General features: G+C 47.2%; 1 protein-coding gene across 4 annotated transcripts in view; it reads left to right on the forward strand.

The window, feature by feature from the left end:
* The window catches only part of samd4b (sterile alpha motif domain containing 4B), an 88,020-nt gene that overhangs the window by 59,637 nt on the left and 5,545 nt on the right, over positions 1-22,838 (forward strand). For all 4 annotated transcript variants that reach the window (XM_085973189.1, XM_085973188.1, XM_085973191.1 and 1 more), the window contains 6 exons: positions 4,336-4,445; positions 6,389-6,475; positions 8,227-8,536; positions 9,624-9,709; positions 14,308-14,423; positions 21,538-21,739. In XM_085973189.1, coding sequence (XP_085829315.1) covers positions 4,336-4,445; positions 6,389-6,475; positions 8,227-8,536; positions 9,624-9,709; positions 14,308-14,423; positions 21,538-21,739 — 911 coding nt within the window. The remainder of the gene's footprint in view (positions 1-4,335; positions 4,446-6,388; positions 6,476-8,226; positions 8,537-9,623; positions 9,710-14,307; positions 14,424-21,537; positions 21,740-22,838) is intronic.

Genomic DNA, 22,838 nt, shown 5'->3' on the forward strand with positions numbered 1-22,838 from the left:
CTTGTTCTAGATTTCTCCCTTAATCATTTTAAACACCTCAATCAGATCACCCCTCAACATAGAAACATAGAAGATAGGAGCAGGAGTAGGCCATTCGGCCCTTTGAGCCTGTTCCGCCATTCAATGAGATCATGGCTGATCATCCAAACTCAGTACCCTGTCCCTGCCTTCTCCCCATATCCCTTGATCCCTTTAGCCTCAAGAAATATATCCAACTCTTTCTTGAATATATTTAATGAACTGGCCTCCACCGCCCTCTGTGGCAGAGAATTCCACAGGTTCACCACTCTCTGGGTGAAGAAATTCCTCCTCATTTCAGTCCTAAATGGCTTACCCCTTATCCTTAGACTATGACCCCTGGTTCTGGACTCCCCGGCCATCAGAAACATCCTTTCTGCATCTAGTCTGTCCAGACCTGACAGAATTTTATAGGTTTCGATGAGATCCCCTCTCAATCTTCTAAACTCCAGTGAGTATAAGCCCAATTGACACAATCTCTCCTCGTACGTCATTCCTGCCATCCCAGGTATCTGCCTGGTGAATCTTCGCTGCACTCCCTCCATGGCAAGAACGTCCTTCCTCAGGTAAGGTGACCAAAACTGCACACAATACTCAAGGTGTGGTCTCACCAAGGCCCTGTACAACTGCAGCAAGACATCCTTGTTCCTGTACTCAAACCCTCTCGCTACGAAGGCCAACATACCATTTGCCGCCTTAACCGCCTGCTGCACCTGCATGCTTACTCAACCATCTAAACGTGAGGGAATACAGGCCAAGTTTTTGCAACCTGCCCTCGTAATTTAACCCTTTAAGCCCCGGTATCATTCTGGTAAATCCGCAGTGTACCTCTTCCAAGACCAATATATTTTGGAGGTGTGTTGCCCAAACCTGAAAGCAGTGCTCCAGATGGGGCCTGACCAAGGCTCTGAACAACTGAAGCATGACTTAGTCCGCATTGTATTTCAGCCCTTGATACAAAGGCCAACATTCCATTAGCCTTTTTGATTAAAAGAATGAAAGACTTGCATTTATATAGCGCCTTTCACGACCATCAGAGGTCTCAAAACACTTTGCAGCCAATGGAGTACTTTTGAAGTGTAGTCACTGTTGTAATGTGGGAAACACGGCAGCCAGTTTGCACACAGCAAGCTCCCACAAACAGCAATGTGATAAATGACCAGATCATCTGTTTTTATTATGTTGGTTGAGGGATAAATATCGGCCCCAGGACACTGGGGAGAACTCCCCCTGCTCTTCATAATCATAATCAACTTTTATTGTCATTGTTAGTGCACAAGTGCAGTACAACGAAATGTAGGCTTGCGGCTCCCGAGAGTGTACATTTAGATTAAGACATTTAAACATTCAACATACATTTGGCTTGTAATACATTAACATAAACATAACCATAATAAAGTGCATTGGCGGATGTGCAGGCTTTAGAGTTTATTTGTGGAGTTCAGTAGGATGACAGCCCTGGGAAAGAAGCTGTTCCTAAATCTGGTCGTACGGGTGCGAATGCATCTGTAGCGTCTCCCAGATGGCAGGAGGGCGAACAGACTGTGGCTGGGGTGGGTAGGGCCTTTGATGATGGACTGTGACCTCCGTAAACAGCGTTTCTGGTATATGTGCTCTATGGTCGGTAGCCGGGTGCCGGTAATGCGTTGGGCAGTTTTGACTACCCGCTGCAGGGCTTTCCGGTCATAGTAGCTACAGCTGCCATACCATACTGTGGTATCATACCATACATCTTCGAAATAATGCCATGGGATCTTCTACGTCCACCTGAGAGAGCAGACGGGGGCCTCGGTTTAACATAAGAAATAGGAGCAGGAGGAGGCCATTTGGCCCCTCGAGCCTGCTCCGCCATTCAATAAAGATCATGGCTGATCTGATCTTGGCCTCAACTCCACTTCCCTGTCCACTCCCCATAACCCTCGACTCCCTCCGTCTCATCCCAAAGACGGCACCTCTGACAGTGCAGCACTGCACTGGAGTGTCAGCCTAGCTTTATGTGCTCAAGTCCCTGGAGTGGGACTAGAACCCACAACCTTCTGATTCAGGGGCGAGGGTGCTGCCAACTGAGCCACAGTTGACATTATTACTGTTTGTATCTGCTGCCCGTGTCCTATCTCTCACCGTTCACCCATCACCCCTGTGCTCGCTGACCTACATTGGCTCCTGGGCCAGTAACGCCTCGATTTTAAAATTCTCATCTTTGTTTTCAAATCCATCCCTCTACCCCTCTCCTTTTTAAAACATCCTTAAAACCTGTCACCTGTCCTAATATCTCTTTTTTAATGTGGCTTGGTGTCAAATTTTGTTTGATAACACTCCTGTGAAGCGCATTGGGATGTTTTACTATGTTGAAGGCGCTATATAAATGCAAGTTGTTGTGTGGCCGCTTTCGGTGATTTATGTACATGAACACCCAAATCCCTTCCTAATCTCTCGCCATTAATAAAAAAAATTCCGACTTTGTCTTTCTTGGATCCAAAGTGGATGACCTCGCACTTCCCCACATTGAACTCCAGCTACCACAGTTTTGCCCACTCACTGAATCTGACTGTAACCCTGTATAACTTCCTGCTCCCATCTACACCGCTTGCTGTACCTCCTAACTTAGCAGTGATCGTCTACAATAATCGTATTTTATATATTGCAGGGAGTTTGTGTGAATAATGTTTTATCGTGGGTAGGACTGGCTCAGAGTTGATGAATATATGTTAGTGTAATATGAGAATGGGGTATGTCATGTGCTGCTGTTGTAAAAATCCATTGTATTACAAGCAAATGGAAGACAATAAGCAGAGGACTGTGTGCAGCTCTGGCGAGCAGCAATGGTTCCACAGATCAAGAATTTAAATTGTGGAATGTTAAAAGAATTAAGTTTGTTTTCTTTCAAAAGTGGAGAATTTAACATTACCCAATTTAAGTTTTTGAGATTATGAAAGGAGTTGACTTGAGCTGATCCAGGAAACTTGCTCCTTGTAGTGAAGGGTTCTAATCCCAGGGGACACTGCTTAAAAATAAGGAGGGAAGTCGAGGGGAACTTTTCCACTGAAGGGGTAAACCACGTTGTGGAATAAGTTACACGGGGCGGACATTAAAGCAACAGTATGCATGGGTTTAAAGCATCGTGAGTGTTTCCCAGATTGAGGGATACAGGGAAATGGTGAATAAGTGGGGTTAATCAATCTAAAAGAGCCTGGGTTATTTGGGTCTAATGGGCTTTCCGAAGAACGTTTTATATTGCTACTGAATCTCTTGTGCCATTACTTTCGATAAATCGGAAGATGTGTTTTCTCTCTTGCCTGCCTCATGTTTGTGGCGGTGCTAGTTAAATTAAACCACGATTACAGGGCACGGACGCGGTAAAAGTCTCGAACATCAGGAGAAGTAGAGGAACTAGTTCTACTGCAACATAAGGGTACAATAAAATAGTAAAAGGCTAGTTCAAGAAGCAGTTCTTCAGGCACACTGTGATCAGTGCCTTGACTAGTTTTCCAAGTAGGATAGTGCAGGCAAAAACTCGACTCAATCAAGAGGCAGTTGGATGCTGTGATAAAGGTAGTTGGGCTAAATTACCTCCCTCTTCTCTACTTGTCTCGATCTTTATGGTTTAGATCAGTTGCTCTGAGATTGCTTTTGTTGGGGAACTGGATGAATAGTGCACTGAATTAGAAGTAATTACAAACTCATTTCACATCTAGGACCTGGCTTCAAATCCACATCTTGTTTGCTCTCTCTCTGCCGTTCCCTTGTTTTGCTTCCCCCCCCCCCCCCCCCCCCCCCGCCCCAACACCCTATACCCCAGGCCAGTGCTTCTCTATCCAGTTGTTGGGTGTGTGGGGAGGTGCCTTGGGTGACTCATTTTCCCATTCTCCCTGTCCTGTGGGAAAGAGTCTGGTCAGTTGTTGGGTGGCTGCCCCAGTGGCACATTTGAGATTATGAACTTGTTCTGGGGAATGATGCCAGTCGCCAAGTAATTGATGTGGCGGTGAACCGCAGTCACACTGTCTTAGTGCTGTGCAGTATATGGGCACATGGTGACTATGGCTGTTAATGGATGCTGGTCAGCTCCTTGTTGAGATGTGACTGCACAGTGGGTGGATAATAATTATGACCACTGCAAGTTCATTGAGTGATTGTCCAAATTGGTTACTGGCATTTCGAAGTCTGGTGTATAACTATAATTGTCATACAATGTATAACAAATTGAAATATTTATTATCGAATGGCCATCACTGGAATATTGCACTACAAAGCAAACTAGTGAGTTAGTGCTTCGCCTCCATGTTTCTGTAACTGATTCCGTTTCTCTTTCTTTCGCAGATGTGCCCACGTGGTTAAAAAGTCTTCGGCTACACAAGTACGCGTCACTCTTCTCTCAGCTAACCTACGAGGAGATGATGACTCTGACCGAACACCAGCTGGAATCTCAGGTTTGTCTTTTATCACACGTATGATACAGTAATGTTGATCAGTGATCGCTGTGGCAATTCACAGCCGCCCCCTTGCAGGCTATCGGAATAGTTTGGCTATTAAACTTCAAATGTTGGAGAGTCGAGGAGCTACCATTCATTATATCTTATGGTGAATGCACACTTGCCCGCACATGTCAAAGTGCTAAAATTCATTGTTTTTTGTCATGTAAACCAGGAAGATGTACAGCGAGCGAGTCCCAGATTTTTACACTGGGCTACCAACTATTTACTTCATGTAGTCTTCAATTTTGCTGCTTGTCGAGACAAAACCTGAATTAAAAGCCCCTATAAACCACGGAGTTCAGGTAGCTTTGCTGCAGTAATTTTGTGCTCTAAGGTGATGTGTCAATGTTGGAGAATGGGGCACTTTTCTTTTTGATTCAGGCACCTGGTGTCAACATCAGATTTCTCTTGTAATCTAAACAGTTTAAAATGGTGGCTGCCTGGGAGTGGCTCCAAGACTGCAATATAATGGAGAGTTTTGGATGGTATCATAAACAACAACTTGCATTTATATAGCTTCTTTTTAATGTGAGGCAATGTCCCATGGTGCTTCCGTGAAGAAAGGAATGCATGCAAAGCCTAGGTGTGGAAAGTTAGCAAGCTGAATTGAAGCTTGATGATGAGAGGGGTTTGGCATTTGAAGGCAAGGAGAGAATTGGAGAATTGGAGAGGTGGAGGGGTTGTGGCCAGTAAGGCTGGGGCGGTTAAAGGCTCTGCCATCGATGGTGAGGTGCAGAGATCAGAGTCAGAGATCTGAAGACACTGGAGAAACCATAAGCCTGGACAAGGTTAGAGAGAGGGTGAAGTGAGCCTGTAATGGAATTTGTAGCTGAGGATTTTAAATGCGTTGAGCAACAGAGGGAGCTTGTGGCCAGTGAGGACGGAGTGCTGGACAAGCAGAACCTCGTACGGGAGGCTGCGGGCAGGGCGGATTAGACAAGGGCGCAGACTATTCTAACTGTATAAAGACCGTTCCACATGATTATCTTGTAGCTTGCGCCTTTTGAAGTTTCTGTGTAATGTGTTCTTGCCGATCTATTACTCCTGTATTTCTCACGTGTGAAAAGAGCTGTAGTGACTGTCAGCAATGTGCTGTTTTGTGTTTCCCTCCCCTCCTCTGTTGAAGGTGACTTGTTGTGGGGTACAGTTCGACAGCTGGCAACAACCCTCCAATACCTCGGCCAAGTGGCCATGCTTGTGTGATTCCGGATACTACCACAGGGAGGCATCACGCACGAGCCCAATGCTCCCCTCGTCTGACTTCCACACAGGCGGGCTTCTAAAGATGGGATATTGGTTGGGAATCAAGAGCAGGGCATCTAATTTAAAAAAAATTCCCACAGTGTCTGCTTGTGGCTCAGTGGGCAGCACACTCGCCTCTGAGTCAGAATGTTGTGGGTTCAAGTCCCACTCCAGGGACTTGAGCACACAAAGCTAGGCTGACACTCCAGTGCAGTGCTGAGGGAGTGCTGCACTGCCGGAGGTGCCGTCTTTCAGATGAGATGTTAAACCGAGGCCCCGTCTGCTCTCGGGTGGATGTAAAAGATCCCAGGGCACTATTTCAAAGAAGAGCAGAGGAGTTCTCCCCAGTGTCCTGGGGCCAATATTTATCCCTCAACTAACATAACAAAAACAGATGATCTGGTCATTATCAGATTGCTGTTTGTGGGAGCTTGCTGTGCGCAAATTGGCTGCCGCGTTTCCCACATTACATCAGTGACTGCACTCCAAAAGTACTTCATTGGCTGTAAAGCACTTTGAGACGTCCGGTGGTTGTGAAAGGTGCTGTAGAAATGCAAGTCTTTCTTTTATCTTTCCTCTTCCTGTTTTCTTCACTGCCGCCTTCTCTCTTTCTCTCCCCCCAAACTTCTCATTAAATGTTTTGTTTTGTTATGCAGAATGTCACAAAGGGGGCACGGCACAAAATAGCCCTGAGCATTCAGAAGTTGCGTGAACGACAGGGCGTGCTGAAATCCTTGGAAAAGGTGAGTTGAGGGATTTCTCTTTCTCCAATTCTCTCCCTTCTGCAAGTACTGGGTAGAAATTCAAAGATTCATTCAGGCCTCTGACACCTTGCCCAAATGGCCAGTCAGCATGGGAGCCCAGGCTGTGAATGTTGGCAGCATACGCCATCATGCGTATTGCTGCTCCTGATCCTGTTCTCGCTGTGCGTTCACATGCACTTTTCTGCGGTGGTCACCGGATAGTGACCAAGAGCAGGAATTCCTTTCCTCAGTGTTTCCCTCCCCAGAGGCGCTAAACCAACTACAGCACCTTTCCTGCCATTCTGGTTAAGATCAACTAACAACGCAGTCTCGGAATTGGATCTTGCTGCAACATGTGCCCATATCACATGGTGCAGTAACACACTGAGCCGTCTGAGCTGTAGCAAGTGAGGAATACTTGGTGAGATGGGGTGCGTGTGTACATATTCCTCCCTGTCATTTCCCTCCCCTTCCCCCTCTCAGTAATTTTAAGCTTAGCTACTATGAGGTATTCCTGATTGACACTCTGCAGTAGTGGGTAAACCAAGTTTGAATATTGGAAATTAAACTCAAGTTGTGTGACACTGGCATACAGTTGTGTGACACTGGCATACAGTTGTGTGACACTGGCATACAGTTGTGTGACACTGGCATACAGTTGTGTGACACTGGCATACAGTTGTGTGACACTGGCATACAGTTGTGTGACACTGGCATACAGTTGTGTGACACTGGCATACAGTTGTGTGACACTGGCATACAGTTGTGTGACACTGGCATACAGTTGTGTGACACTGGCATACAGTTGTGTGACACTGGCATACAGTTGTGTGACACTAAACCAAATTCCACAAGTATGCCAGTTCTTTGCAGGGAATGTTGAAATGTGACATTTCTAAAATCTGGAAGCTTGTGGCAGAGCGGTTTAATTTGATCCTAAACGCTCAGGTTTCCAGTAATGCACCTTCTGCCGATGGTCACTCATTCACCGAGACTCTTCCACTTAAATATCACTTGTTGCCAATGTTCCCCCTTCCTGTAAATGCTGATTCTTGCTGGCGTGCAGTGCTATAGACTCTCAAGTATCCTTCTGTAGTGCCACTGAGATCAGTTGTAGCACGCTAACTGCTGCGCTGGCTGAAATCGGCCAATTCACCACAGACCAGGATCAAACCTGCATTGTATGGCTTGGAGTCTTCACTCACTGTGCCACAGGAGGAGTTATAGTCGCTGGTTTTGCCCGTATCCGCTCTTGGGTTCTGGACTTGAATTACTAATAGTAACATTGTAAAATTCTGTCTAGTAATGGATCATTAAAAGACTTGTGGTTGTGTTGTGGGGGGATAGAGGTGAATAGGTAACGGTGGGACAGAGCTCTGTCCTTTTAACTATTGGGACCTGGGTTTGAATCTAGCCTAATCTGATGGGATGAAATCCTGTTCTCTCTGCCTCTCTGACCTTGCTGTAAGGCTCCAAGTGAAATGACCCTCAACCCTACAACTAGTGGACTCCAGGACCACAGCACTAAACTGTGGTTCTGCATAGATTTAGCACTAAACTGTCTCTCATTCACAGAAGTCATGTGGATGGATTGCATGGAAAAATACTAATTTTTTTCCTCACAAAGTTAGACTACTAACATGATGAATTCAGAGTGTGAAAAGGTGATAAAACTGAGCGACAATTGTTCCAGTCTAGATGCCTAGTGATTGAAGTGATGAGCACTTGCTGTACTGTTTTACTCTCAACAGGACATTCTCGAGGGAGGGAACTTGCGAAATGCCCTTCAGGAGCTGCAGCAGATAATTATAACCCCGATCAAAGCTTACACCCCACCTCAGCTGGCCCCCAAAGAGGGGCACAACACAGACCCCAATAACCCCTCCAATGCTATACCTGGACTGGGCACAGACAGCCGATCGGCCAAAGCAGCTGCCGAAAAGGAATCGACGTCTGATGGCTTTCAGTCCCAGAGTGTCTCGACATGCGATGGAGAGTCAGCAGCAGCCCCGGTATCTGAAGGTGACATTCCTGGACAGTTCACCAGGGTCATGGGGAAAGGTTAGTTCTTAACTTTTTAACTGGGGAAAGACCAAATGGGAGTAAACAGGAGGGTCCTGGCCCTCTTCAGAACTCTGAAGGTATCGCGGAACAAGGTGTAGAAACACAAATTGCAAGTCGTTTGGTTGTTCAGGTTCAGTTTTACTTGGATCGTGAGCAGCAGCAGCTGCAGCCATTTTGTTTCCCAGTTGCCCGTAAGGTCTCTAACCTCTGATTCTTGACTGGCTGCCCGCTGGTACCTCCTAACCTTCTCCACGTTGGTGCCTGGACTCTATTGGGGAGGGGCTGTTGATTCTGGGGATCACTGGATAGTTTTTCTTTAATTGTTTAAGACTTTATTTGGGCGATTTTGTGCAGTTTTAACCACCTTGCCCTCAAAAGAGCCTTGGTGCATTCCAGAGAGCTTGCAGAAAGAGAGGCCAGGGTTATTCTGGCACTTGGAAGATAGTAGTTGGACTGAAATTGGCTTTTAACCAACTGATATGAAAAAAAATGGATCGAGTTTTATGATTATTGACTCCTTTTTGAAAAGGGCCTCGATGTTTGGTTTTGAAAACCATTGAAAGCATTACGGTAAGTGCAGGCTGGGTGGCCCACAGACCGTGGAAACTGTCCATGTTTTTTAAGGAGCGGGCTGAATAGTATTAATTGTACATGCACCACCTCCTCCTTTCATCCCAGTGTGTTGAAATCAAGACTCTTTGCATTGTCGTCTTCTCTAACTCATTCTTTCCAAGAGCTCCAAACAGTGGAACTCCTTGCTTCCCTTAATCTTCCATTCTTCTTGCAACATAAGCAGCTAGTCACTGCTTCCTGGTATACCTCATTTTCTCTCTTGACTCTTGCTGCACTTGGCTTGTCACCTAGCTCCCTCAATAATAGCCTCCTTCCAAGTTTTCTCATGCTCCCGATGTCTTTATGGTTAAGGGCAGGTGACCTTGTATATTGGCACGCTGGGCAATAAACTGTGCGACAGTGTGGCTACTTTGGAGGAGAGGGTGAAAGAATGGAAATGATTTCTGTATTGATTGTAGAATTTAGTCCTGGAGAGTGGATTTTAATGCTTTCATCTCTTGTTTTCCTCCAGTTTGCACTCAGCTGCTGGTGTCCAGACCAGATGAAGAAAATATAAGCTCTTACTTGCAGCTGCTAGAGAAGTGCCTGGCTCATGAGGTGAGTACGTGCATGTTATGATGAGGATACCGTCCTGTGTTAATGGTATTGGATGCAGATACTGTCCTGTGGTGATGGTACAGGATGAGGATACCGTCCTGTGTTAATGGTATAGGATGGGGATACCGTCCTGTGGTGATGGTACAGGATGGGGATACCGTCCTGTGGTGATGGTATAGGATGGGGATACCGTCCTGTGGTGATGGTATAGGATGAGGATACCGTCCTGTGTTAATGGTATAGGATGGGGATACCGTCCTGTGGTGATGGTACAGGATGGGGATACCGTCCTGTGGTGATGGTATAGGATGGGGATACCGTCCTGTGGTGATGGTATAGGATGAGGATACCGTCCTGTGGTGATGGTACAGGATGGGGATACCGTCCTGTGGTGATGGTATAGGATGGGGATACCGTCCTGTGGTGATGGTACAGGATGAGGATACCGTCCTGTGGTGATGGTATAGGATGAGGATACCGTCCTGTGGTGATGGTATAGGATGGGGATACCGTCCTGTGGTGATGGTACAGGATGAGGATACCGTCCTGTGGTGATGGTATAGGATGAGGATACCGTCCTATGGTGATGGTACAGGATGGGGATACCGTCCTGTGGTGATGGTATAGGATGAGGATACCGTCCTGTGGTGATGGTATAGGATGGGGATACCGTCCTGTGGTGATGGTACAGGATGAGGATACCGTCCTGTGGTGATGGTATAGGATGGGGATACCGTCCTGTGGTGATGGTATAGGATGAGGATACCGTCCTGTGGTGATGGTACAGGATGGGGATACCGTCCTGTGGTGATGGTATAGGATGGGGATACCGTCCTGTGGTGATGGTACAGGATGGGGATACTGTCCTGTGGTGATGGTATAGGATGGGGATACCGTCCTGTGGTGATGGTATAGGATGAGGATACCGTCCTGTGGTGATGGTACAGGATGGGGATACCGTCCTGTGGTGATGGTATAGGATGAGGATACCGTCCTGTGGTGATGGTACAGGATGGGGATACCGTCCTGTGGTGATGGTATAGGATGCGGTTACCGTCCTGTGGTGATGGTACAGGATGAGGATACCGTCCTGTGGTGATGGTATAGGATGAGGATACCGTCCTGTGGTGATGGTATAGGATGGGGATACCGTCCTGTGGTGATGGTATAGGATGAGGATACCGTCCTGTGGTGATGGTATAGGATGAGGATACCGTCCTGTGGTGATGGTATAGGATGCGGTTACCGTCCTGTGGTGATGGTATAGGATGAGGATACTGTCCTGTGGTGATGGTATAGGATGAGGATACCGTCCTGTGGTGATAGTACAGGATGGGGATACCGTCCTGTGGTGATGGTATAGGATGAGGATACCGTCCTGTAGTGATGGTATAGGATGAGGATACTGTCCTGTGGTGATGGTATAGGATGCGGATACCGTCCTGTGGTGATGGTATAGGATGGGGATACCGTCCTGTGGTGATGGTATAGGATGAGGATACCGTCCTGTGGTGATGGTATAGGATGAGGATACCGTCCTGTGGTGATGGTATAGGATGAGGATACCGTCCTGTGGTGATGGTATAGGATGAGGATACCGTCCTGTGGTGATGGTATAGGATGAGGATACCGTCCTGTGGTGATGGTATAGGATGGGGATACCGTCCTGTGGTGATGGTATAGGATGGGGATACCGTCCTGTGGTGATGGTATAGGATGGGGATACCGTCCTGTGGTGATGGTATAGGATGAGGATACCGTCCTGTGGTGATGGTATAGGATGAGGATACCGTCCTGTGGTGATGGTATAGGATGGGGATACCGTCCTGTGGTGATGGTATAGGATGAGGATACCGTCCTGTGGTGATGGTATAGGATGAGGATACCGTCCTGTGGTGATGGTATAGGATGCGGTTACCGTCCTGTGGTGATGGTATAGGATGAGGATACCGTCCTGTGGTGATGGTATAGGATGAGGATACTGTCCTGTGGTGATGGTATAGGATGAGGATACCGTCCTGTGGTGATGGTACAGGATGGGGATACCGTCCTGTGGTGATGGTATAGGATGAGGATACCGTCCTGTAGTGATGGTATAGGATGAGGATACTGTCCTGTGGTGATGGTATAGGATGCGGATACCGTCCTGTGGTGATGGTATAGGATGGGGATACCGTCCTGTGGTGATGGTATAGGATGAGGATACCGTCCTGTGGTGATGGTATAGGATGAGGATACCGTCCTGTGGTGATGGTATAGGATGAGGATACCGTCCTGTGGTGATGGTATAGGATGAGGATACCGTCCTGTGGTGATGGTATAGGATGAGGATACCGTCCTGTGGTGATGGTATAGGATGGGGATACCGTCCTGTGGTGATGGTATAGGATGGGGATACCGTCCTGTGGTGATGGTATAGGATGGGGATACCGTCCTGTGGTGATGGTATAGGATGAGGATACCGTCCTGTGGTGATGGTATAGGATGAGGATACCGTCCTGTGGTGATGGTATAGGATGGGGATACCGTCCTGTGGTGATGGTATAGGATGAGGATACCGTCCTGTGGTGATGGTACAGGATGGGGATACCGTCCTGTGGTGATGGTATAGGATGAGGATACCGTCCTGTAGTGATGGTATAGGATGAGGATACTGTCCTGTGGTGATGGTATAGGATGCGGTTACCGTCCTGTGGTGATGGTATAGGATGGGGATACCGTCCTGTGGTGATGGTATAGGATGAGGATACCGTCCTGTGGTGATGGTATAGGATGAGGATACTGTCCTGTGGTGATGGTATAGGATGCGAATACCGACCTGTGATGATGGTATGTCCTTGAAATGCACATCCCTTTCCATTTTCTAGAACGGGTTTCCTTTTTCAGAAGAATTGATCAACCTGGCGGAACAGACTCGAGGGGCTGAATGGCCTACTCCTGTTCCTATGTTCCATTCCAAGCCCAAGCCCCACAGCAGTGGCCTAATTCGAATCTGCAAAGCAAAATGGACTAATGATCCCATATCTAATTTCTCTTTTTGTCTTTCAATTCTACTCCCTCTTGGGGACAATAGAACTTGCATTTATCTTGCATCTTTCAGAACATCCCAAAGTGATTCGCAGCCAATGAATTACTTTTGAAGTGTGGTCGCTGATGCTTTGTAGGCTAATGCGGCAGCCGATTTGCGCACAGCAAGACCCCACAAACAGCAATAAAATAAATGACCCGATACAGACATGATGGGTCGAATGGCCTCCTTCTGTGTCGTAAATTTCTATGATCTGTGTTTGGTGCTGGTTGAGGAAGGAATATTGGCCAGGAGAACTCCCTGGTCTTTGGAATAATGCCGTGTAATCTTTTACATCCACCTGAACCGGTAGATAGGGCGCAGGTTTAATGCTGCATCCAGTAGCACTGCCTCAGTGCTGCAGTGTGTCAGCCTGAAATCATGCACTGGCGTCTTGGAGTGGGGCTGGAAGCCTTGACCGCCTGACTGAGAGGCGAGAATGCCTTGACCGCCTGACTGAGAGGCGAGAATGCTGCCACTGAGCTAAGCTGACATGTGCAGACATGAACGTTGCTGGAATATGGCCTCTGGTACCAAGGGCCCTGCAGTGTGTCACCCAACTGGCCATTCCTCATGTTGGGTTAGACTGTGGATGGATCACCGCCGACTCGATCCTATTCTCTCCTGGTGTCCACACTCGCACTTTCCAGCGAGTCACTGGATAGTGGTCGGGAGCTGGGACCCTGGTTGGCCCGATTCTTCCCTTTATGCCGAGCCCAAGTACGCTGGTGCAAGTTGTCACCCTCCGACTGGAGCCCTTGCTGATGTCTGCTCACTTGCCACATACTGGGTTTTCTTTCTGAAAAATTCTGCTTTACGTCGGTGTTGCTGCGTGATGAATCAGTTCAGGCTGTGTTTTGTAGGTTGATGGGGATGTTGTGATCTAGCGAATTCTGCATTGTTGAGCTAATACAATTCGTTCAGACGTCTCAATTGTCACTCACGGCTACAATTGCTCCTTCTTGTTTTTTTTAATGTACATTTTTAAACTCCACACACACACACACACACACATACACATACTTTCTGGACAAGTTGTTCCCCCCCCCCCTCCCACCTTCTCTAATTTGTCTCTGTTCTTTCTGACACCTTGTAGCCCAGAGGGCAGGTGGCTGGCCTGCTGCCATTGCCCCATCACCAGGGCACAAGCTGCTCGTAGGTCTCGGGGAATGCCATGGAATGGTTCTCCCATCCTGGCGGAAGATGCTGCAACTTATGCTCAGTAGTGCAGTTCGCCAGGACTCAAACTTGCACCAGTTCCCACCCTGTGAACTAAACATTGCCACCAGTGGTCACTCTTGGGTTCCTGATGTGTAAGTGTATTTACAATAGCACTGTCCTGCTCAAAATGTTACTCCTTATCTGTTCCACACCAGAGTGCGCACATTACATACTGTGTTGTATAAGGAACAACAGAATCGAGCTGTCTGCAGTCCTGAATGATTTTCATCTCTTAAAATAAGTGACCGGGAAACCGCACAAACTACATATGTACTGCTTGGGGATCACATTTATCTGTCATTTCTTTCAGGCATTTACTGAAACACAGAAGAAAAGGCTATTCTCGTGGAAGCAGCAAGTGTTTAAGCTGCTGAGGTCTTTTCCTAGAAAGGCTTTGTTGGAGATGCCAGGTGTCCGTCAGAGAAGGTAAGTTTTCTGTCATAGAGGAGATCTGGAAATCTGAAATAAAGGCTTCACAGCACAGCCTGCAATATCTGGAACCTAGTTGGCATTTTGGGAGGAGACCCTTTATCAGCTTTCGGTTCTGATGAAGGGTCTTCTCTTGAAACGTTAGCCCCTTATTCTTCTGTTGGATGCTTGTGGCCCTGCTTTGCATTTCTATAGATTTACTTCAGTATGCCATTGTGATCACTGTCTGCCTTTCCCTTGCGCGCTCTTTCTCCTCTACCTTTGACTGCTGTGGCTCTCCACTCTGTGCCACTTCTTGCTATTCCTGCTCTCCCACTTGTTCCCTTTTGATTCCAGGAAGAGAATAATGAAGATCGAAAAGCAAAGGGGGTCAAGAGGGACAGACTGGTTGGTTGGGGAAATCGGTGTCGAGGGGGTTTTCAATCTCCCTCGATTTCCCAAATGTTCATTCAGAAAGTACAGATGCTGTTTAAAGAACACCAGTAGGCTTTGGGTGTGGGAGCAGGCATACCTGTGATGGGAATGTGCCGTGGAGAGGCTCCAAGCTCTCTGTAAAGGGCTATGGTTAGCCAGCTGTACTCTCGGGGCCAGTGCTGCTGAGATATGGAGCCCCCATGGGAACCGAACTGAAAGAAATACTTGCATTTCTAGAGCGCCTTTCATGACCACCAGATGTCCCAAAGTGCTTTACAGCCAATGAAGTACTTTTGAAGTGTAGTCACTGTTGTAATGTGGGAAATGCAGCAGCCAATTTGCACACAGCAAGCTCCCACAAACAGCAATGTGATAATGACCAGATAATCTGTTTTTATTATGTTGGTTGAGGGATAAATATTGGCCAGGACACCGGGGAGAAATCATAGTCATAGAGTCATAGAGTTTTACAGCACAGAAAGAGGCCCTTCGGCCCATCGTGTCTGCGCCGCCCATCCATCCCTGTCCAGTCTAATCCCATTTTCCAGCATTTGGTCCATAGCCTTGTATGCAATGGCATTTCAAGTGCTCATCCAAATGCTTCTTGAATGTTGTGAGGGTTCCTGCCTCTACCACCCTTTTAGGCAGTGAGTTCCAGATTCCAACCACCCTCTGGGTGAAAAAGTTCCTCCTCAAATCCCCTCTAAATCTCCTGCCCCTTACCCTGAATCTATGCCCCCTTGTTATTGACCCCCCTACTAAGGGGAAAAGTTCCTCTTTGTCTACCCTATCTATGCCCCTCATCATTTTGTACACCTCAATCAGGTCCCCCCTCAGCCTTCTTTGCTCCAAGGAAAACAACCCCAGCCTGTTTAGTCTTTCTTCATAGCTGAGGCGCTCCATCCCAGGTAACATCCTGGTGAATCTTCTCTGCACCCTCTCCAAAGCAATCACATCCTTCCTATAGTGAGGCAACCAGAACTGCACACAGTACTCCAGCTGTGGCCTCACCAGCGTTTTGTACAGCTCCATCATAACCTCCCTGCTCTTATATTCTATGCCTCGGCTAATGAAGGCAAGTATCCCATATGCCTTTTTAACCACCTTATCTACCTGTTCCGCTGCCTTCAGGGATCTATGTACATGTACACCAAGGTCCCTCTGACCCTCTGTACTTCCTAGGGTCCTACCACTCATTGTGTATTCCCTTGCCTTATTTGTCCGTCCAAAAATGCATCACCTCGCACTTTTCAGGGTTAAATTCCATTTGCCACTTTTCCGCCCATCTGACCAACCCGTTTATATCGTCCTGTAGCCTGAGGCTTTCCTCCTCGCAATTTACCACCCCACCAATTTTCGTGTCATCTGCGAACTTACTGATCATACCTTTTACATTCTCATCCAAATCATTTATGTAGATCACAAACAACAAGGGACCCAGCACCGATCCCTGAGGTACCCCACTGGACACAGGCTTCCAGTCACAAAAGCAACCTTCGACCATCACCCTCTGCCTCCTGCCACTCAGCCAGTTTAGGATCCAACGCGCCAAGGCACCCTGGATCCCGTGGGCTCTTACCTTCTTGACCAGTCTCCTATGCGGGACTTTGTCAAAAGCTTTACTGAAGTCCATGTAAACCACATCCACAGCATTTCCCTCATCCACCCCCCTAGTCACCCCCTCTCAAAATTCAATCAGATTTGTCAGACATGATTTACCCTTGACAAAGCCATGCTGACTATCCCCGATTAATCCTTGCCTCTCCAAGTGGAGACTAATTTTGTCCCTCAGAATTTTTTCCAATAATTTCCCTACCACAGATGTTAGGCTCACTGGCCTGTAATTCCCTGGTTTATCCCTGCTACCCTTCTTGTATAATGATACTACATTAGCTGTTCTCCAGTCCTCTGGTACATCCCCTGTGGCCAGAGAGGTTCTGAAAATTAGTGTCAGAGCCCCTGCAATCTCCTCCTTTGCCTCCCACAGCAGCCTGGGATACATCTCGTCCGGGCCTGGGGATTTATCCACTTTTTGGCCTGCTAAAACCGCTAGCACCTCCTCCCTCTCGATGCTAATATGTTCAAGTATGTCACAGTCCCCTTGCCCGATTTCTATGTCTGCATCGTCTTTCTCCATAGTGAACACAGATGCAAAAAATTCATTTAAAACCCCGCCTACATCATCTGGTTCTACACACAGATTGCCACTTTGGTCCCTAATGGGCCCTACCCTTTCCCTGGTTATCCTCTTGCCCTTAATATACTTATAAAACATCTTAGGATTTTCCTTTATTTTGCTCGCCAGTGTTATTTCATGGCCCCTCCTCGCCCTCCTAATTTCTTTTTTAAGTATGCCCCTGCACTTTTTATACTCCTCTAGGGCTTCTTCCGTCTTTAGTCTTTTGTAACTGCCAAAAGCCCCCCTTTTATTTCTAATGCATTTTTGTATATCCCTTGTCATCCAAGGTTCCCTTTGCTTGTTGGTCCCACCCTTGACCTTTACAGGAACATGTTGGCGTTGTACTCTCTCTATTTCCCTTCTGAAAGTCTCCCACTGTTTTGATGTGGATTTTCCTATAAGTAGCTGCTCCCAGTCCACTTTGGCCAGATCCTGCCTTATCATATTAAAATCGGCCTTCCCCCCAATTTAGAACCCTTATTTCCGGGCCGTCTTTGTCTTTTTCCATGACCACCTTAAATCTCACCGAATTATGGTCACTGTCGCCAAAATGCTCTCCTACTGATACTTCCACCACTTGCCCGGCTACATTCCCCAGAATTAGGTCCAGTACCGCCCCCTCTCTTGTAGGACTTTCTACATGTTGGCTCAAAAAGCTCTCCTGGATGCACTTTAAGAATTCTGCACCCTCTAAGCCTTTCACACTCTGTCTATCCCAGTTTATATTGGGGAAGTTGAAATCCCCCACTATTATTACCCTATTATTTTCGCACTTTTCTGAGATTTGCCTACATATCTGTTCCTCTATCTCCCCCTGACTCTTTGGGGGCCTATAGTACACTCCCAGCAAAGTGCTTGCCCCCTTTTTGTTTTTAAGTTCTACCCATATGGCCTCATTAGAGGAACCCGCTAATATATCATCCCTCCTTACAGCAGCAATTGACTCCTTAATTAATATTGCAACACCCCCTCCCCTTTTACACCCCCCTCTGTCTCGCCTGAAGATTCTATACCCCGGAATATTGAGCTGCCAGTCCTGACCCTCCCTCAACCATGTCTCCGTGATAGCAACAATATCGTACTCCCATGTGTTCAACAACAACTTCAGTTCATCCACCTTATTTGCAAGACTCCTTGCATTAAAATAAATGCCTTCCAGCCTTGCCATATTCCCTTTTGCCCTCACATATTTTCTCTGCCTTCCCAGCTGACTTGTTTTTTCCTCTGTATTTGGCTGTAAATCACCCCCTACTATAGCTCCACTCTACCCCATCCCCCTGCCAAGTTAGTTTAAACCCCCCCCCCCCCAGCAGTGCTAGCAAACCTCCCCGCAAGGATATTGGTTCCCTTCTGGTTCAGGTGTAAACCGTCCGACTTGTACAAGTCCCACCTTTCCCAGAAGCAGACCCAGTGATCCAGGAAACTAAAGCCCTCCCCCCTGCACCATCCCTTTAGCCACGCATTCATCTGTTCTATCTTCCTATTCCTATACCCACTAGCACGTGGCACTGGGAGTAATCCAGAGATTACAGCCTTTGAGGTCCTGCTCTTTAATCCTTCACCTAGCTCCCTAAATTCTTGCTGCAGGACCTCATCCCTCTTTTTACCTATGTCGTTGGTACCAATGTGGACCACGACCTCTGGCTGTTCACCCTCCCCCTCCAGAATGCCCTGCAGCCGCTCAGTGATATCCTTGACCCTGGCACCAGGGAGGCAACAAACCATCCTGGATTCACGTCTACGGCCACAGAAACGCCTATCTGTTCCCCTTACTATAGAATCCCCTACCACTATTGCTCTCCCACTCTTTTCCCCCCCTTCCTGGGCAGCAGGAGCACCCCCAGTGCCAGGAAGTTGGCTGCTGCTGCCTTCCCCTGGTGAGTCATCCCCCTCAACAGTATCCAAAGTGGTATACTTGTTTGAGAGGGGAATGGTCACAGGGGTCTCCTGCACTACCTGCCTGCTTCTATTGCTCCGCCTGGTGGTCACCCATTTCCTGTCTTCCTGTGCGCCCTTCCCTGCGGTGTGACCAACTCACTAAACGTGCTATCCACGACCCTCTCAGCATCGTGAATGCTCAACAACCCATCCACCCGCAGCTCCAGCGCCTCAATGCGGTCTGCTAGTAGCTGCAGATGGATGCATCTCTGGCACACGTGGTCATCAGGGGCACCGGGGTCCCTGAATTCCCACATGGAGCAAGAGGAGCATATCACGGGGCTGGGCTCACCTGGCATGACCTTCCCTTTAATTAATATTAATTTACTATCACCAATTAAAAATATCTCTAAGGCGCTTGTATAGTCTACCAACAGTCCCTGCTACACCAGAAAAGACCCTAGTAACTATAAACTACAGAGTTAAAGTTTAAAAAAGAGAAATACTCACCAACCAATCACTTACCTGCTCCCTGGTGACGTCACACTCTGATTACTTTTTACCTCTCTCCTCTGCTGTTGATTTGGTACGCCTCTGCTGAATCCGCCGGTTTTAAGTGCCGCCGGTCGCGCTGCTGCTCTCCCACAGGTCCAAGCTCTCTGACCTCGCCTCTGCTGAATCCGCCGGTTTTAAGTGCCGCCGGTCGCGCTGCTGCTCTCCCACAGGTCCCCCTGCTCTTCTTCGAAATAGTGCCATGGGGTCTTTTACGTCCACATGAGAGCAGACGGGGCCTCGGTTTAACGTCTCATCCGAAAGACAGCACCTCCGACAGTGCAGCACTCCCTCGGCACTGCACTGGAGTATCCGCCTAGCTGTATGTGCCCAAGTCTCAGGAGTGGGACTTGAACCCGCAACCGCAAATGGTGTGGGTGGAACCCCTGAACACGCACATGCCGCGCAGTTAGTCTGTGTGCGTACGTTCTTCACATCGGATCTTGCCCAGGCTGAGCAAAGTGTTCAGGGGTGTAATGCTGCGCTCCTGGGTGAGCACATACTCTGGATTATTGATGTATATTTTGGAGGTGGCATGGGAAAGATAGACTTCAGAGAAATTGCAATGTGGGTGGGAAATTTGAGGGTTTTCTTAATCGAATTTCATTTGATAATGGTTTATTTTTAAGGGGGAGGAACTGTCATGGCAGCAGTACGCTGCGGAAAATGTTTGGTGGAATATGATCATATTTGTGGCTGAACTGATCAGAAATATTATTTAGTTCTAGGAGCTAATTTGTTCCTGGAGAGAGAGTTTGGGGATCTGATTGGTTGGTTGTTGACGCTCTGATTTGATTGGTTGAAGGGACAATGGTCTCTGGTTCCATGATCCAGTTGAAGAAACTGTACAAAACGGAAGATTTTTTAACCGATGTAGTTCTGGCACGGACCCTGAGTCCTGTAGTGTGCTTTTAGTTTAAGCTGCTTATTATTTTGGGCTTTAATTCCGATCCTGGCAGTATGGCATATGTGAGGCGGTTTCCACAGACCAGAGTTAACCAGGCGCCCACTCCCAGGTGCTGGATTTCTGGGAAGGCCGTTTTAAAAACACCCAGTGCAACAGGCCCAAGTGCCCAGCTGTAAGTGTGGTCAGTGTACAGAGCAGGGAGACTAGTGAGGAGAAGGGGCAAGTGAGTTTATGTCGCCTAATCATAGTTTTTTTGCAGCAAGTTTTAAACTTGGCACACTGATAACTGATGGCAAGGGTCTGCAGGGGAAAGAAGGGGTCAATGTAACCACTCTATATAGTCAGTCACCTGTAGGGCTCATCGTGCACTGGACACTGCAGAGTGTTAGTTTTAAACACAGAACACACTGATGCAAGGCACAGTTGCAGCAAACTGCATGTGTACCACTGCAGAAGCATGAGTGAATCTGTGCCAACTGTCAGCCTTTAAACTTGTGAATCCCAGTCACACCCAGACCATTCATTACCTGATGGTTGTCAAGATAAATGAATACAACAGAGTTTGTTACTATGTATAGGATAATTGATTGATTGGCAATGAGTAACAAAGGATGTATTCAATCGAGTGATTTTACGAGCATCAGCAGAACTCCTGAATTTCAATTACTCCATTAAACTCACCGCCATCCTATTTATTATCATTAAAATGTACAGTGTAAGCCACTTGTAGCAGACTTATCTGTGCCAACTTGATTTATCTAGCACTGCTCCTAACCAGAACAGTGCAGACCTGGTGGAAGTAGATTACCAGCATACTGCTCTGTCTCTGAACCATTCTGAAACTGAAGTGAGTGACGAGTCAGGAGTGCATAAAATGTACTGGGAAGACTCTCGTATGAAATGTGGGATTTCCGACTCTCCATGTATGTTTAGTTTTTAAAGCAAACCAGTGCATGGAAAACGGCCCGAGAGTAATGCACATGTTAACGGTGTGTCGGAACAAACCACTCGTGCGCACATTATTTTTAATTAATTTTGGTTCAGGTGGGCACCATTTGTCCAAATTACTTGAATATCCAAATATACCATCTCTACAATAAGTGGAATGCACTGTGTAAGAAAGACAGACTGACTTGCATTTATATAGTGCCTTTCATTACTTTTTTTCCTCTTCTTTCCAGCTGGGGTTTCAGTCAGTCCAGTTCCCTTCCCACAGCCGGTTCTGTGGTTGGTGGGCTAGGCAGACGAGGCCAGCGGCCTTTCCAGGTACCTCCGCGGGGTCTGTCTGCAAACCGCATGGGCCTGATTGGCACTTCTGCTGCTAGCCTGGGTGGTGTTTCTCCAAGGCATACGCTTAATCCACTGACAAGCCAAGGCAGGCAGGTTAGTACATGTTCCCCGTAATACAAGGGAACAGAAAGTACGGAAGGCGTGTTTTATTCAACTTATTTGATGGAAGTACTGTCAGAAGTGGATGTGTCGGGAGACTGGGCAGTGCAGTGGGTTAAACGCTCGCCTGACTCCTGACTTTGGAGCCAGCCAGATTGATGAGATAAATGTCTTCTCTGTTTCATGGCTGCAAGGGTCTTTCCTGAAATGAGTTTGGGCAGTGTCTGTCCCATTCCTAGTGGACATGGGCACTGAATGGCAGCAATTGTTCAGAGGCCACACAACGCCTGGTAGGAGATATGAAAATGCCACACTGCTGCAGTGTTAAACAACGTTTGTTGACGGGGAGTCTGAAAGATAACGTTCCATTCCCCAGCACTGACGTACTCCACTTTGAGTGCAAAATTTAAAAAGAAAACATCAAAAAATAAATGATATTCAGAGTTTTGTGGTCCACCGTCTCTCGTGTGAAAGAGCGAATCAGTGCGAGTGTTCATTTTTGTTTCCGAACCCGCGGAGTTCTTTTATCAGCTCTCATTAATGAGATAGGTGTTCCTCCATTTGCCAGTTTTGGTATAAACCAAGTCACTGGCGTAATACAATAAATTCAACTTCTACATTTTGCTAGCATCAGTGAACCGAGGGAAATATTCTCTTCATACCCCTTTTCTCCGAGTGTTCAAAGTTCTGGAGGAAAAGCAAGTATCTTAAAAAAAAAATTTTTTTTTAAAAGTATGCAGTTTATTAAAAAAAAATGGCGAAATTAAGGTTTGAAAGTGCCATATTGCTGGTGAGAGGTGGTCAGCTTGACTTTAACTGCTACTCATTTTGCTTCTGCTATTTTTAATGACTAAGTGTGATGTCTTCAGCTGTGCCCTTCTCTCCACTGTTTACCCACTACACCCCTGCCCTCTGGAACTCGTGGCCAGTCTCCTCCACCATTCTCTTTTGGCCTGCTCGGTGTCACAGTTTTGTCCTCCTAATGCAGATGGGCCAAAAAAAATAGGGTTTGTTACTCTGGCTCTTCTTGACCCAAGCTGTGTTTATAGTGGCCATTAGATGAGGGGGGGACCTATTTGGTTGCCATTTATTA

The sequence above is a fragment of the Somniosus microcephalus genome, chromosome 34 (assembly GCF_052327205.1).
Source record: "Somniosus microcephalus isolate GS21.2 chromosome 34, FLI_Smic_1.0, whole genome shotgun sequence".
In the NCBI taxonomy this organism is placed as follows: Eukaryota; Metazoa; Chordata; class Chondrichthyes; order Squaliformes; family Somniosidae; genus Somniosus; species Somniosus microcephalus.